General features: G+C 30.8%; 1 protein-coding gene across 2 annotated transcripts in view; it reads right to left on the minus strand.

Moving 5' to 3' along the window:
- Nucleotides 1-4568: 4568 nt before the first annotated feature.
- LOC126770747 (uncharacterized) overlaps nt 4569-16957 on the minus strand; it is a 28532-nt gene continuing 16143 nt past the window's right edge. The window contains exons 3-5 of one of the 2 annotated variants that reach the window (XM_050490282.1): nt 9200-9302; nt 6638-6735; nt 4569-6139 (exon numbers count right to left, since the gene is read on the minus strand). In XM_050490282.1, the coding sequence (XP_050346239.1) occupies nt 6018-6139; nt 6638-6735; nt 9200-9302 (323 nt within the window). In that variant the 3' untranslated portion in view covers nt 4569-6017. Of the gene's footprint in view, nt 6140-6637; nt 6754-9199; nt 9303-16957 lie in introns of both variants that reach the window. The other variant, XM_050490281.1, reaches the window with a different exon arrangement.

Genomic DNA, 16957 nt, shown 5'->3' on the forward strand with positions numbered 1-16957 from the left:
AAAATAAAGAGCAACATCTCAACGTCGAGGAGTTTGGCTCCTTGATGGCCTACGTTTGTCGGAGGGCTACCAAAGCTTTGATATCAAAATTAATGAGTTTTTGAACAACAAGCCTTCGAAAATGGCACGTTCTTCAACGGTTTACGAAGACCTTTTGACATTGTTTTTAGCTAAAAAAACCGGGCAAGTGCGAGTCGGACTCGCGCACTGAGGGTTCCGTAGCACCATACTGAAAGATAGACAAGTTATTTTAGGATTTAGTCTTATCATAGGTTTTCTTTATTTTTTTCGTAAAAATTAAATTCCTTAATTATTTTTAACATATCTTTTTAAGCAACAAAATTTACGATATTCGGATTTTTAAAGATAAGATTTGCTTCTTGTCAAATTTCGTAATTCTAGGTCAACGGGAAGTACCCTCTAGGTTTTGGTTCCTTTTGCGAGTTTATGGGCAATGTGACATAAACCGTTATATCTTTTAATTGCGTAGTTTTGATTTTTTCACAGTTTCAAGGCACCGCAGACCTCAGTATTTGGCCTTAGTATTCCTCTACGTGTTCCTGAGAAATAGTGTCTTGACGGACAGACAGATAGACAGAAGGGCAACGAAGTGATATTGCAAGGGTTCCTTTTTTCCTTTAAAGGAATGGAACCCTAAAAAAACAGCTAACAGTGATTTCGATTTGCATATAATATTGGAGATATGATTGGACACTTACTAGTCACAACTTTTATATTTTTGGTGCTAAGTATAAAAAAATCTTATTATGAGGATGTTTCAAAAATATTATAGATTTTTCTGTCTTTATTTATTTTCTTTTTATGATATGAAGTCAAATAGTAGGTAGGTAAAATCACACTTTATAAATGTCGACTCACAACAATGCAAAAGCCTCCTCTATTTTAAGGAGAAAGTTTAGACCTTATTCTACCACGCTGTTTCAGTCGAATTAGTCAATATATCTGTAGCAGAATTATCAATACATGCAGCTTGCATATACTTATTAAGAAGTCTCCTTCACCACCGAACACAAGATAAATCAAAAACACAAATTAGCAAAGCATAAAAACTGAGTGGAGCTTACTCAAATTTGAACCAGTGAGTGAGTAAGATGCACGTGCACTATCCACTAGAATATGCGGCTTTTTTTCTAGTATTAATTTTTAATTGACGATATACAAGCATATTACATTATATTTAAGGTCGCATTTATGTCTGTACATTTATGTCATAACAATAAAGCTTCATTGTTTTCAGCTATGCGGCGAGCCTTTATTAAATGCAGTTGAGTATAGAAAATCTATTATGTAGGTATACACGAGTCAAATGGAAAGCCTTTCTGTGTCACCTTTCCACAGCGGAGCGCACCACGGCCTATTTCTTTCTATAGCAACAGTTTACTTTCTGAAGTCCCATTCAGCTTTTCATAGGAACCCATTTGTTAGCAAATGAAAAGTAAATACACTCATTTTAAAGTATTACATTTATTCGAATTATTTGTGACAAATGACATAATATTAATCAATAACGTTACGTCATGTACATTAAGTATTATCTTGAGCTTAATTCTCTCAATTCCTAATTCAGGCAAGCTAGCCAATCGCCAGACATGAACAAACACGCTGGAAGTGGTTCATCAAATATTTACAATATTCACACAACACGATCGTATCTTGTTACAGTGCACCACATATTCATACATATTATAACATAGACGATTATCAAATACATACACATTATTCTATTATTTAAACTTCTGATAATGAATCAAAGAGAACAAATGCATATAATTATGTAAAAGAAATGCTTAAAATTACTACATTCATTCAGTTCTTTAAAATAAATGTATTTATCGAATCTTAAATTCGCTTCCTAAACCTTAAATATAAACAATACATTGAAATAATTTATGTTAATACATACAAGATGTGAATAATTTTGACTATATACTAAATCTATAAACCAAATAGAGTGTAATGAGCAGGCACAGACAATAAAATATTAATCTTAAATCACTAATCGACGAGTAAATTGCTTTCCTAAAGATACAATTATCTACTGCCTAACTTATCTATACAATTCATAAAAAATGTTGACTATTCAGTCGGTTTTCTTACGTACTACACGAATATTCGACATACAACGTCAAACATACTGACAAACGTGGACACCCAATATTAATTTAAAGTACTAAATATGTTATGGATTTTTATGTGATTAATAGTTCTATCTCTCTCTCTCTAATTCAATTTATTGGGTAGTTTAGTGATAACACTTGTGAAGGCTAAAAAACAAAGATGGTTTGCATTATTAATGATCTATTTTGTAGTAATGCTCTTCGTTGAGAAGTTTTACCATCTGCCTTCCAAGTGTAAGCTACCCGTGCGCGATGTGCAGGTGAGTCGTTCATAGTCGGTCGCCCAAATGACTAAAATGTTAAAAAAATATACTGAATAAATAAACATAACTGTTTTCATTAATATTTAATAAAATCTCTGTTTTTAATTACTCACTTAAGGATTAAATAAAAAATAAACTTGATTTTCTATTATGTCCTAATATCGTTTAAGTGTAATTATGGTTTATTAAAGAATTTAATTAATCGGTTTAAAACCTTAAAGAGAAAAATTAACAATAAATATAGTATCCAAATAGCATGTTTGGCGTGGTCATAACTGAGGGTGATAGTCATAACTTTAGAAGCATAATAAACAATATTTCTACGTACAGATAAAATTGGTTATGTTTACAATCTTAGAATTAAATAATAATAAAAATTACGAAACAAATTATTTTTACAAAGGTACTCGTCTAAATTGTATGGTTATTACAATACTATATATTAAAATATATAAATATGGTCATCTGATTTATATCAAAAGGCATAATAAAACTTATATTAAACATCTAGAATTGTAAAGCAACGCATATTTTGTTATATCATATAAAACATTAAAAAAAGATTTCAAAAAACATTCATAAAATCGTTTTTTTTTATGTAACTTTCGCCGTTTAGTACTCCTTGAACTGTAATGATTGTCATAACTCGTAAGCTTCGCTTTGAAACTATCTCAACTACCATCAGCATTGGATTATTGTCTAGGAACATACACTTTATAACGGCAGGTGTGCACATTCGCATCACTATAGAGCAAGCGGTTTACATTTCCCGTATTTGCGCTGCGAATAGGTAAATGTAACCGAATCATTATGGCGATGGTTTATTCAGAGATGCTTAACTATTTTTTACATAAATTATCATCCAATAAAATCTTTAAATATGTAGCTTAAATTTTATTGAACATTAGAAAGTAATCTATTTGATACATTACATACATACATTAAGAGTAAATCAATACAATGTTATGTTATTTTGAACTGAATTCATACTTACATACAATATTTTATTGTTATGTGTAGACCTAGTTCAGAACACTTATTTATTTTTATGATGTGTATTCAAATAATCAGAAACAGTAAGAACGATAGGAGAAAACTATTTTTCTGATTCCGGGAGTATGATGTATAAAATCAAAACTGACTATTCATATAGACATTACGAAAGACATTGATGTAGTAGGTATTTAAATTATTTTTTAAAGAAAAAAATAACTACAGCTTTTTGTTTTTATTCTGGAACATAATCTAAATATAAAATTATGCAATTGTAGAATGAAATAGAAAATATAATATAATATAACAATTAGCACTAATGCATGAGACGTGAAAGTAACTTCAATATAATGCATGTTACATTCACAATAAAGTTTATATATCTTATACTTGTATATCCATATGATAATTTTTATAGTGTATTAGGTTTAACTAGGAACTAGTTTTTGACATCACTAGTCTGCTAATACCATTAATTATGTCTCAGCCCTATATCATTTTGCAGCTTGCAGAGTACCTCTATCAGCGCAGAACAGAGTTAAATTTCTGACATTTTTTACAAGAATTATATATTTTTAGAAGATTTTAATAATATATAAACCAAATAGTATTTACTTTTTGTTACTATTTGAACTATCATCATAAAATATATTAAATAAGTGACTGAGATAGTATGTTAGAACTTATATACACGTACATAATATATATATCACATGAAGGCAGAAGTTAAAATCGCCTACCTAATGGTAAATGGTCTTGTCTGTCTATAAATATTGGCACTGTACGAAATATGAATTATTACTTAAACTGTCAATTCGTTGCCAACTAAGATTTTGTGTTTTCTGTGCCTGTTTTTAAGAACTGAAAAAATATTCATGAAGTGTTGCTGTGATTAAATAAAAATAAAGACATGAATGAAATAAGGGATACTGTGTTAGTGCATGACCTCTCTTTTGTCTAGTAAGAAAGATAAACGACAACTTCGTTATAAAACAATTGTACGGGATTGATTATTAAAACATCATATTATATGATAAAAATCACAGGTACTCGAAAAAGACACAGTGGAGCTAAGAGAATAAGCAAAGTGTTATTTTGTACGATTTAAAACTGGGATAGACTACCAAATTATCATAATTATATTTTGTCTTTCTTTTTAGTTTAATCTAAAATTTCTGACAGAGAAGCAGTCAATTATTCAATGATTATTATAAATTAAACATAAACAAAAATTAATTTGATAAGTTTAGCTGCATGAAAAACTGAGAATAAAATAAAAGTTTTGTTAAAAGCTGTAATCATTTCAACTGCATTGAGCTAGCCTTGTTATATCAACTTTCAAATAAATAATAGTATATATTTTATTTTTATTATTACCGAGAAAAATAAAGGTAAACTACACATTCGATCTTTTCAATCGCTTTTACTATATCAAATCCATCAAATGTTCTCAAACTGATGGTATTATTTAAATCGTAATACGGATTTTACAATGCATGTTTACAATTCCTTTGTAAAGGTAGGTATTTACAAACAGCCAAAAATTTATCAAAATTCTATATTAATTGTAACCATGTCGTTGTCTCACAATTTTAATACTATACTATTACGATGATTTATTTATAAAATTTTAACCAATTGACGCTCATTTGAGAAAGACTTTGGTCCTAACTCACTTTCTTCTTACTACGAGGAAATTATAATTGCGTCTTAATGTTATACGAACTAATAAAGAAGGATATTCAAATATATGAAAATAAAATTGGGATGGTATGGCCTTCCTTTTGAGAATGCATATTTTAAACCTATTGTTAATTACGTCCCTTACAAAGTCTATAGAACGGTAAAGGCACGGTAATGATGTGTATTGCACTTATCATACGGGAACTTCCATACAAACAGAGAGAAGAAATTCCTTCTAAAGGGTTCAAAAACGTTCTATACTACAAGTCGAATCGTGGAAAGCATTTCAAGGCACATCCATTTAGAAGTAATAGTAAAGTGGTAAACGTTTAGTGATTAAAATCAGAGCGACCGCTAGAAGCGTAATCTACGACGAGAGAGATCTGTCATGAGATCCACAATGACACAAGAATATGTTAAATTCACCATTCCTCGCTAATCTTATTTATCTTTGCATGCTAATACACTTTTAAACACACGTGGCTACCTACGTAGTTACGTACACAATATGAATATATCGAAATATTAAACGAAGCTCATATGGTTCATCGAAAGTTAATTCGCACCTTGTCAATATTCTGTACCCAGAAAAATCTTCACACGTGTAATAATTGTATTTAAACGTCCGTAGCGCTTACTCAATGTAGCACACTCTGCCGTTTGCTATAGTTGGAATATGATTCCCATTAATTTTTTCATGCCGGCAAGAGCTACGTGAAGGATGCGGTCAAAAGGGAGGTGGCCGCCTTGTGTCACAGGGTAGACGCAAACAGGCGCCGCGGCAGAGGTGTCGCGCGGCGTGCAAGAAGGCGGGAGCCCGCGCGGCGGGCGGCGCTGGCGGTGGCAGCACCGGCGACAGCGATCCCGCACCGGACGGGCTCTCGCGGTCCGCCGCGGAAGGCGGGCGCTACACGTGCGTGCAAGCGCCCGCCGCTACGGGTCAGCCGCCCGCCAGCACGTCTTCCGGCTCCGGTGACCAGCAGTTGTCCGATAGCCAACACCCTACCACAACTGTCACCACTCCTATCAGCAACGCTAGTACTATGTATACCTCCGCGTTTCCTGTACGATGAAAGCATAAATAAGGCACAAAATGCTTAGTAAATTAACGTGTTAATAAATGTAGTTATAGATTTCATAAACTAAAAGCACTTTAACTATCATATGTAAGTGAATAAAGTAGCCGTGTAAACATTGATTGTATCATACGGTCTAACTATTGTTTTGTTGCATCTTAACCGTCATCACCAAATAGTCAACAAATTTGAGTCCAACTTCTTTTGTGCTCAAAACTTGTATGTGTATGTTTTTCTTATATGGATGACTAACAAAACATCAGGTTTAAAATAGAGCAGATGCAGAAGGAGGACTGAACATGACGGTAATTAGCAACAATAAAATACATATATATATATAATACGGATATATATATATATGTATTTTATACTTTTGTTAATATATATATATATATATATATATATATACAAAAGTACTTGATAAATTGTACGTGGTATTGAAATAAAGTTTTGTGTATAAGACAAATATTGCCTTAAGCCATACCGAGCTGCTTCCGAATGCCTAATGGTTGCCGGCTGCGCCAGAGTGAATTGATGAGCGTGGGATCGCCTCGGGTGCGCCAGTCGCGATAGCCTCGCCCTCTGGAATACTGACTGAATCTGCGTACAAATACATATATATTCAAGCACATATACTCAAACGTAATGGAACATATAAAGATATCGCATCAAGTGATCTTTATCTGTATTAAACTTTAATCTGTATGGTACGTGTGACGAATTCGCAATAATCTTTGGTAATTACACAATAAAACTGCCAGCCTTTGGCGGCTGGAGTAAAGCCAAATACTTCACCGGTGAAGCTATCAGACCATACAAATTGGAGTTTTTACTGATAGAAGCAAAAAAAAGCGAAATTGAATTGTTAGCATTCCCGTTTTTAAGGATATTTCAATTGCGATTCGTGCAGGATGCCTAGCGTATGTAAACATGTGTTCATGCGAATGCTATAAACTACCGTGAACTTTGCGAATATCTAAAGCTAACTTTCTGTTACTTTAAATTAATGCGCGAAACATTTGGAATCATATACAAGCTTCATTAAAGGAATAGAATAAAATGCAGTTTAGTTCAATAAAATATTTTTACGAGTATATACAAACATAGTTTCGATATTATATTACAAATAAAGTTAAACAAACAATTCAATTTCGCAGGACTTAAAATTTTAATTTCCACTTCTTAAAAAGTGTTTCTTACAATTTATCAATTGAAGTTGTAATACTAAATACTATTGAAGTCATGGGGCGCCTTAAGTTTGATATACAAGTAAATATATTTAAGTAATTCTGTATGTATGTAGTATGCACTGACTGCCTCATACCTACTTGCGTTAAACTACAAATCAAACGTGCAGTTACGTATGTTGTTACCATGCAGTGGATCTATGCTTACATCAACCATCGGTAACAATCGATGATTTACAAGAATTCTTCTAGAACTCTTATCTGCATTCTGGTACTCATTATTACAGAGATTATGGTAAATGTATTGGTCAATGTAATAAATTACTTACATTATCTCGTCGGAGCCGTTTCGTTGCGGATGATAACATATAATATAAAACATAACTTACATATTTACATCCACAATGAACTTTTAATGTTTTAACTCACTAGGAGTGATGTGCAACAAAAAGTTTATTGTGACTTTGTTTTGCTTATTCTGTGAAATTTCAAAAAAAAAAAAATCGTCAAAAATGTAATCTAATGTTTTGATTAAAATTAATAGAGTTAGACTTTATTTGTACTCATAATAACACTAACTTACGTCACTCTGAATCGACACACAGTTAACTAGACAGAAAACACACATTACTTAGAGTTATTGATAAGAGGACTGGAACGTCTGAGAAAGTGTTTCCGTTATCATAATTTTTAATTAAGTATTCAAAATCAAAGTGAAATGTAAAGCTTCCGCTTTGAAATGTAGATTCAACGTAGAAGAACCGGCAAGAAACTCTGTAGTTTATCTTTTCACAAAGTTACATATACATTTAATATTCTAATCGAAGAAAGGGTGAAGATAAACCTTAAATTTGCGTATTCCATGAGATTTGCTAATATCTCTGCTGTATTACAAACTGAACAAACAAACAATTCTTAATTAATATATCCTTATTTATTAATACTACACTATTCCATTTAACTACTTATATCCACATTAATTTAACTTTCATGGTTTTGATAGCAACTTAGCCGACTTCATAACTCCTTTTTTCATTAATCCATTATTAATATAATAGATTATTCGAGATCTTTGTGGTTGGAATAGGTTATAGATTATTAATAATATACAATTATCTTATTATTATTTATCGTACATGAAAATCAACAAATACTAACTAAGTCCACGCTTTTTCATCTAAATAATATTTTAAGAGTTATTTACCTAAGGGTAAATAACTCTTAAAGTCTCTTTAGTAATATTTTATAACATAACTTCAAATAACATTGTTTCATTTTGTTATATTTAACATAATACTTATTATTCTCCCGCGAGTGTCGGTTGTAAGCCAGTCATTAAATAGAGCTATATTATAGAAACCTCCTTTAGCTTACCCCATAAATTCTCAGCTCCCTAAGTAATTTATATGGATTATAGTGGACATTATGCTACGTTGTAATAATATATTAAGTAAAAAAATGTTTTAGGTTGATTTTATAGTTGTAATTCATCTGATATATAATTCCATCATTAGAATGGTCGATTTTGATCCTTTATGAGATTAGAAATAAAAGTAAATTGCTATATATAAATAATTGCTAATATTTCATTATTACTGATCTACAAACTCCGATACCATATTCCATTAATATAGCTAATATGAAGTTAATATGGTATCGGAGTTTGGTCGCTCCCTATTATTTTTCAAGTTGCAATCTCAGGGGATATAAACTACTTCGGAAACAGTACTATGGTTAACAACGTCTATACTCTGTACCAGACGTACGTTGTAACATAGCGGAAACACATCCTCAAGTTCTTGGAAGGATTCTATTTGTGCGGTGTACACACAGAGGGTGAGTGTTGGTGGTGAGCGTACCTGCGGACGCCGCCAACGCCGGCGGGCGGCGCGGTGGAGTGCGACACGGCCGGCACCTGCGCGCCGCCCTGCACGCTGCCTTGCGGCGCGCACACACAACACCCTGCGGCCCCACAATAAAACTGCCTCATAAATATTTTTTACTATGTCGATGTTTATTCTGTGACGAATTGTTAGTTTGTATTTCAACAGACTAGTTTTTTCAACAAAACTTTATAGCCACATTTCTATTAACTTTATTAGGTATAGAAATATTGTAATAAGATTATAATTTTATCAATGAAACCTTATTTGCTAATATATAATAACAAAACAATGATTAAATCACAAAATGGTAGTAAAATTTCTCTGAAAAGTAATATAGAACATCTTTGACGGGTATTACATAGCATGATATTAAATTACATTTCATTTGAAGCATTAAGCCGCTAAATAGGTACCTTAATTGTTTTTATACTTGAATAGCTATTACTCAAAGCATAAAAAATCCCTCACTATTTCTCGGGAAAGTTAATTAAGCTAAAAATTTCATCCCTTACACGCTGGCTTTGACGTTGGCGGTATTTGTTGCTTTTATGACATGAACGAAATTAAACGAATTTTTAAGAGAGGCGATTTCTTTACTGTAAAAATAGGACGAGGAAATCTACTGCGTCGACAAAGCTTTGTTGCATTGGATTATGTAGTATGCTAGAAAATGTTTGTGCAGATGTTCAATCGTTTTTCATATAACTTTATACGAACAAAAATGTTGAATAAAATAAATATTTATTTATGAAATAAAACATTTTACCATTAATTAATTTCTGGAACATTTGAAATAAAAATGCTGTCTGCATTTTCCTATCGGATAAAGTGCGCTGTTAAACTCATAAAAGCATATATTTCCTATTTAATATAAAGTTGTATCTACCTATATTTTCACCGTTATTAAATTCATGAAATGAATCGTCACAACAGTTTGTAATTGATAAAAAGATGTCCAATATATAAGGGATAAATAGTCGATGGAGAAAAGTTTAAAGCAATATATGTTACAAGTATTTCTAGTATATTATTATTATTATTAGTCAACCTGCGCGTTTCCGCCGCGCGTACCCGTGAGTTATGACTTATTAAATTCCGAGCACATTTTACAGAAATTAACTACTATGTACTCTTAACAGCAGGTTAGTCGGTTTTTGACATTTAACTCAGAAAGTCACTATTCCACATAACGTAAATGTTAATTTTAAAAATAATAAAAGAAATATGTAAATTGCCTTATCATATTTTATTACCTTATTCATGACTTTTACAATACCGTAAATGTATCAGATTTTACAAAACCAAAGAAGATAAATATTATCAACTCGTGTAATGAATATTGTTACATTGCACACAGTGCTGGGACAATAATTGAATCGATAAACGAAATATTGCGTTACCACTCTTACTGGCACCATCTGTCAAAAAGTGGATTATTATTATTATTTTTTTTTATTTCTTTGGGAAACATACATACATAGTACATTAATTCTTAAAACTATGATATTAATGTTAGCACACATATCAATTATGTTTTCACTTATAAGTAAAACATAATTAGAACAGAACAAACTAATAATAATAAAACAAAAAACATGAGAGAAGTGGAAATTTAAATTATCAACTAAACAGTATAAGGGTTTCAAAGTTAAAAATAATTTAACTTGAACTTCTACAGCATTGAAGTGTGCATGTTCTTTTGGTAAATGGGCACTTGTTGGTAATTGGTCACCACCACCTAATTAACCTTGGAAACTAAGACGTTATGTCACTTGTCCCCGGATTAACACTAGCTCAAACTGAAACACAACAATACCAAGTATTGTTGTTTGGAGGTAGAATATGGTACGAGTGATTGGTACCTACCTAGATGGGCAAACAACATATACATAAACAAAGCACTAATTATATCACTCAATCACAATTTTCACCATCCACCATTCATTGTGAAGTGAATCTAACAGTATTATGCTAAATAGCTATCTATTTTCTAGGAAATGCACGATAAAAAGCATCCCATCAGTTATGTGAATCTTAGAAACTTTGTAACGAATTTTATTGAAATCATTTAGTAGCAAATAAAGAAAACATTTATAGAATTATTCCTCAAATCCTGGCATTTTACGGCAATAGAAATTACCAAAGTGACATATCACTTTCTGGTCCATAATCTCTTTACAATTCAATACAAAAACTCACGTCTTATCTATCAGTTCTTCTGTTGTTGTGTAAAAGAAAAAGAAGAGTTTATCAAGTAAAAATAAAAAAAACTAACAAAAAGTGTGTTACTTTTGCATTTACAATATAGTTGGGGCCATCGTTACAAAATATTGTATGGAAGGCAAGAGTTAGACATGTATATGAACGCTATCGTTATAATTTGGTTGTTTTGTGTCGCTGAATATTCAATTGAGGTTGGTGTTCATATTTTAAAAGAAACTAAATGTGGTCCCGTGATTATTCATTGTCGATTCGAATTTAAATCTTAATTAACTAATAATATTCTTTTTAAGGAAGGATAAGGAAAAAAAAATAGTTTGTATTTTTTAATTTTCAAACTTTTAACTTTTCTCTTAAAAGCGTTTGTAAAATTCAGCACTTTAAAGCTTTCGGATTTTAGTGCATGGTTTGAAACAAAACGATGGGAGGGTCAGCCACTGCGCTTCCCACCTCTTGACTACTTCGACGCTTTAGACAACCACTTTACTTTTATTCATACTGAACAATTTAAATTTTAAAACAGATGTTGACCAAAGACGGAATAAGGCATAATATTTCATATTATGACATTTGCCTGTCATCTCAATTCTTGAACGTTCTTTAGATTTATATATATTGTTTATATTTGCAAAAAATCATTTGAAAAATAGGACTACAATTGTAGGTTCAAGCCTTTATTTTATGGAATAGAAACAACGAAATTAATCGACTAACATTAATAAGGTTAAGTAGGTAAGATAAAAATTCTATTTTTCGGTTCGAATTTTATTAGAAAAATTAAAAACTTTTTTAAAATATATATATTGTATACTTACATGTTTTACTATGATATTATATTTTATATAGTTTTACTAATTTAAACATATAATATGTGTACACATCATAAAAATATCTTAACGATGGAAATGTGTAAATTAAAAAACTTCCGGTTCCGAGAACGGAACAAAGCACAAATTTCCAAAGCAATCTTGTCGCCGCAGATTAAACGAGAGTCGCTGATTTCTGAAACCGAGTAATATGATCACCTTTGTGTTGTGCTGAATGTACCTACTAGAATGTAATCCTTCAATAATATAAGATTTTCCTGTTTATATATGTTAATAATAAAATAAAAAATATACTTTATGCGAAGATATTCTTACGAGCACTGTTTAACTATCATTTAAAAGTAAATTAAATTCAAAACTACCATGAGTTCGGCATGTAGGTTTCACCAAAAAGAACCGACAAGTAACTGACGATAAGTAGTAGAGTAGTTACGTTTTCATAAGTCATATCAAGCGTAACAATTTTCTACATTTATATATCCTTCGTGAAAACATGCTTTAATTATTAATATTCATTTAACATGAACTTTGTATATGTCAATTGTTACATGTAAAATATATTGAAATTGTAGCATAAATATTCTAATTCTAAGTAAGTGGTAATCGTAAAATCACCAATATAGTAGAAACTCCAGGAACTTACTAGCTATTGAGAAGTTGCAGTGTATAATGATGACCCAAATTATTGAATCATTATCCGTATTACATAATACTTAATTCTTTTTTATTAGATTGTTTATATAATCCATTTGTTACAATCAATTCTAGCTATATAAAGAAAGGTCTACTAGGAATATATGTATATTAAACTACTCTATAATTACCTGATTCGTAAGTAATAATTTGTGTTTATTTTATTTGAAACGGTGTTTATAAAAATATATATTTTTTAAATTGTACTTTATGAACGCTATTAAAAAAGTTTCCTCATTAGAACTTCGCAAAACATTAAGCGGCAATTAGCATGTAAACTTTTATATCCCAATTACATTTTTTTTATAAAATTATTTTTAATTTGAAATGTTTTGCGGGTAAATCACATTGGTTAATAATAAAAATCAAACCAAATCGATTGGAGGTAAATTGCAAATCGGTTCGTCATTTCCAATATCCATTAATTTCGAATGTTAGTTTTCGGTGACAATTTACAGAATCCAGTTGGTAATATCCAATGCTTCGTTAGTTTCTGAAGTGGCCTAGGCTATTTGTACGGTAGGTACATCGTTTGTCGCTTATGTAAATGGAATGCAATCAAATCTAACCATCGATATTGGTTCGCAAGCGACATTTAAGTCTTAATAAAATAGCTCTACGTTCAATATTTCTGCAATGAGGCAGATTTTCTTTCATAAAATCATATTGATTTTGGACTTCGAGTCGTCAGTATGTACAACGTTTACGTTCATACATTGTGTACTGCATCTTCAATTTTAAACGTAGGTAGTACAGTAGAATGAAAACGATGTTATTTTATACATTTTCATAATGAAATGTATGTTTGTGGACATCGACTGAGATGATACTCTTTTATTTTGGATCTATTCTTAATATCTTTTTGCTCCAGTCTTATCGTCAATTCATTCATATAATAACAAATTCTGTCTAATAAAACCAGTAGTTATCTTATATATCTGTATCTCAATTGGTTTATTAACAAACAAATTATATTTAACTTGAACGTATTCTTATCTTGAAACGATTACAATTAAAAATATATATATATAAAGATGAGCGATTTCGGTCACGGCAGCCAATCCTAATATTTTATATCCGGATATGCGGAATAACGGATTTAGGAGCTTTTTGAGGTACGGAATTGTTAATAATGCGAACCTCCAAATCTCGTGTTTCTACTGAGAATTTTGTGTCAGAAAAACCAAATATTATATTGGCCTGACCCTCGGCTTAAATTCAGGACCTAAGAATCAAGTCGGAATTTTTTAATTAATGTTATTTTGCTTCCAAGCCTCATCTTCATGAATATACATTAAGCTATACGAATGAAATATTATGTAGGTTATATATATTATAAATAAAATAATAATAATTATGATTTGTAAATAATTATTGTAATGTAATAAATATTACGAATTTACAAAAACTGTTGTTTTTTGTTGATACCAGGATATTATATACCTAAATTGTATTATCTTTGAAGCCAATTAATAAAAAAGCTATTTTTCAAATAAGTATGATCTTATTCTTACTGTAATTAATCGTCACTTTATTATTCTAGTTTTTAAGTTTACGATGTTTTCTCTCTACTATGTATTAATTTGTATAATAAATGAGCCGAGTCGATGATGATGGGTCGTCTGGATCCACTGTTTCAATTATATGGATTGGACCAAAATAAAATAAAAATATTCTTTATTATTCGATGTACATGCTTTTTTTGATTGTTTGTTTATCATACTGAATCGACGTAAAAAGTACTAATTCGACTAATAAGGAACTTTCACATTACGATAACTTATAGTTTCAGGTCAGGTATAAGCTACAAATATATAATTTAATATGTTCATGTTACGTAGTAGTCATAGAGAAAATTATCTAACCCGTCGCGTCTGTGAAAATCGCAGGCAAATTATAACAGATATAAGAAAACTTGGAACGTAAGATTTGTAGATGTTTAGAATGTCTTTACAAATTACGTCACAGTAGTAATAAATTGTATCTTGAGCTTCTTTAGCTTTTTGCTATAATTATTGTTATTATAATAAATGACGTAGTCATTTTAAACATTTTTTCGTAAAAACAAATTTCCGTTTATTTTAAGCAGCTTGGATTATCACCCTGGAAATATAAAAAGATATTTGAGATAATACCTAAAAAAGCGCTAAGCGTGCTTACGGGCTTAAAGTACGGACGGAGAGATGAGATCACTTGGCATGTTACAGATGTAATACTTCTTTCTATGTCATTGCTTAGTAAAATCTAGGTAATCAGACTGCAGGCAGATTGTGTAGCTAGCAATAAACGAACCTTGTGTAGTGAAAATAAAATTGTAAAATATTTAACACCCTGTTTTATTGCTACCACTGGAGACAGGAGGGTTGGTTTATTATTCGCTGTGAGAATAAAAATTGCGATTTAGAGGAGTAACGCTACGAGCATTCTTGAAACCTTTCGACGTGACCATTATTTGTATAAAAGTTGTTTTTAATTGAATATATTTATAGTATGTAAAGGTAAATATTTCTTCTCTAATATATTAATTTTGTTTATATTTGCCATGAACAAAGCTTTAATAATTATTTTAAGAAAACTATGTATATGAAAAACAAGACTCCGTGACAGACCAAAATAAATGCGACATCACCTTGAGTACAAAAAAAAAAAACAAAATTTAAAATGAACGAATCAAACGTACGATATTGAGAGTCGTCATCATTTTCTTAATAGGATACGATAAAATATTATAATTTAAAGCTTTTAGTCTATATTTACTTCTGCCTTCCATGTAAAATATTAGCCACCTACGAGCTGGCGGTAATAGTACTCGTATGCTTTTTTACCGTCTGGATTTTTTCAGACGTTAAAAGAAATAGGGTGATTTTGGTGAATATAGGTATAAGTCTGAGGCGTGATAAGCTTAAAAATGTATATATATATAAAGTATGACATCAACTGCCGATACATACTATTATATATTTATAGTAGACATTAATTTTAATGCAATAATTAGAAATTAACAGTAGGTCCGAGGTTGAATGGTAGCAGTAACATGATATCAGTTTGCCGTAGTCCATGATATTGCTTGAATGTTTTTGTACTACACGGAACGCTTGTGTTTGGATGTTTGTTAAAGACTGTCCTAACCAACCTCGTGTAGGATGTTAATAAAATTTGTAAAATAATTTGTTATATCATAGATTAGAACATGGGATAAATGGTATTAATTATTAGCAAAAAAAAATATTTATATTCATAATATTATTTACATCTAGTTAAACGGGTGACAAAAGCTTATATTTGTAAGTTGTATATGAATTTATAAGAATAAATTATATGGTATTTTAAAGTATCAACGTGTCTGTAATAAGCAGACAAATTAATTCTAGTCTTATTTTCATTTTTATCTGGTTCGAACATTTGTCGTAGCTACTACGCTTGAGACTATGATGAACAAATATTTACTTATCCTTATATATTCAACAAGATTTTCTGAGTTTTATGAGAGCGCAGTCGCTTTAAAATAATATCTGCACACGAATGACCCAATCCAGTGAAGCACATCTTTGCTCGGTTCGTAGTATATTTATGTAAGTATGTAACTATTATTATGAGCTAGTTTGTTTTAAAATGTGTGCAGTTGCAGTCAGTTAATCTTATACGCATTTATGCTACGACTTGATGGTACTTCTATATCTTCTTTTACGATAAAGATTTTGCACATAAATTACTGTTTAGATCATTTCACTTAGAAGTGTCCTTCATGTGTTTATGCTAACCATATACTTATATTATTGATTATTATTTGACATATAAATTCATAATTTTATTACAACAAGCTCATTATTTTTTTACACAGTATTTGTAAACGAACCAAAGGTACTTGGATTGGTAGGGTAAGCGGATTGTCAAATATCTGATAGGGAAAGAAACTGATTGATAAATTACTGCCAATTTTTCAAGTGAAGGCTGTCGGTTTTTTATGCTGAAAGCGCAAAAATCGAAGAGC

The sequence above is a fragment of the Nymphalis io genome, chromosome 9 (assembly GCF_905147045.1).
Source record: "Nymphalis io chromosome 9, ilAglIoxx1.1, whole genome shotgun sequence".
Taxonomy (NCBI): domain Eukaryota; kingdom Metazoa; phylum Arthropoda; class Insecta; order Lepidoptera; family Nymphalidae; genus Nymphalis; species Nymphalis io.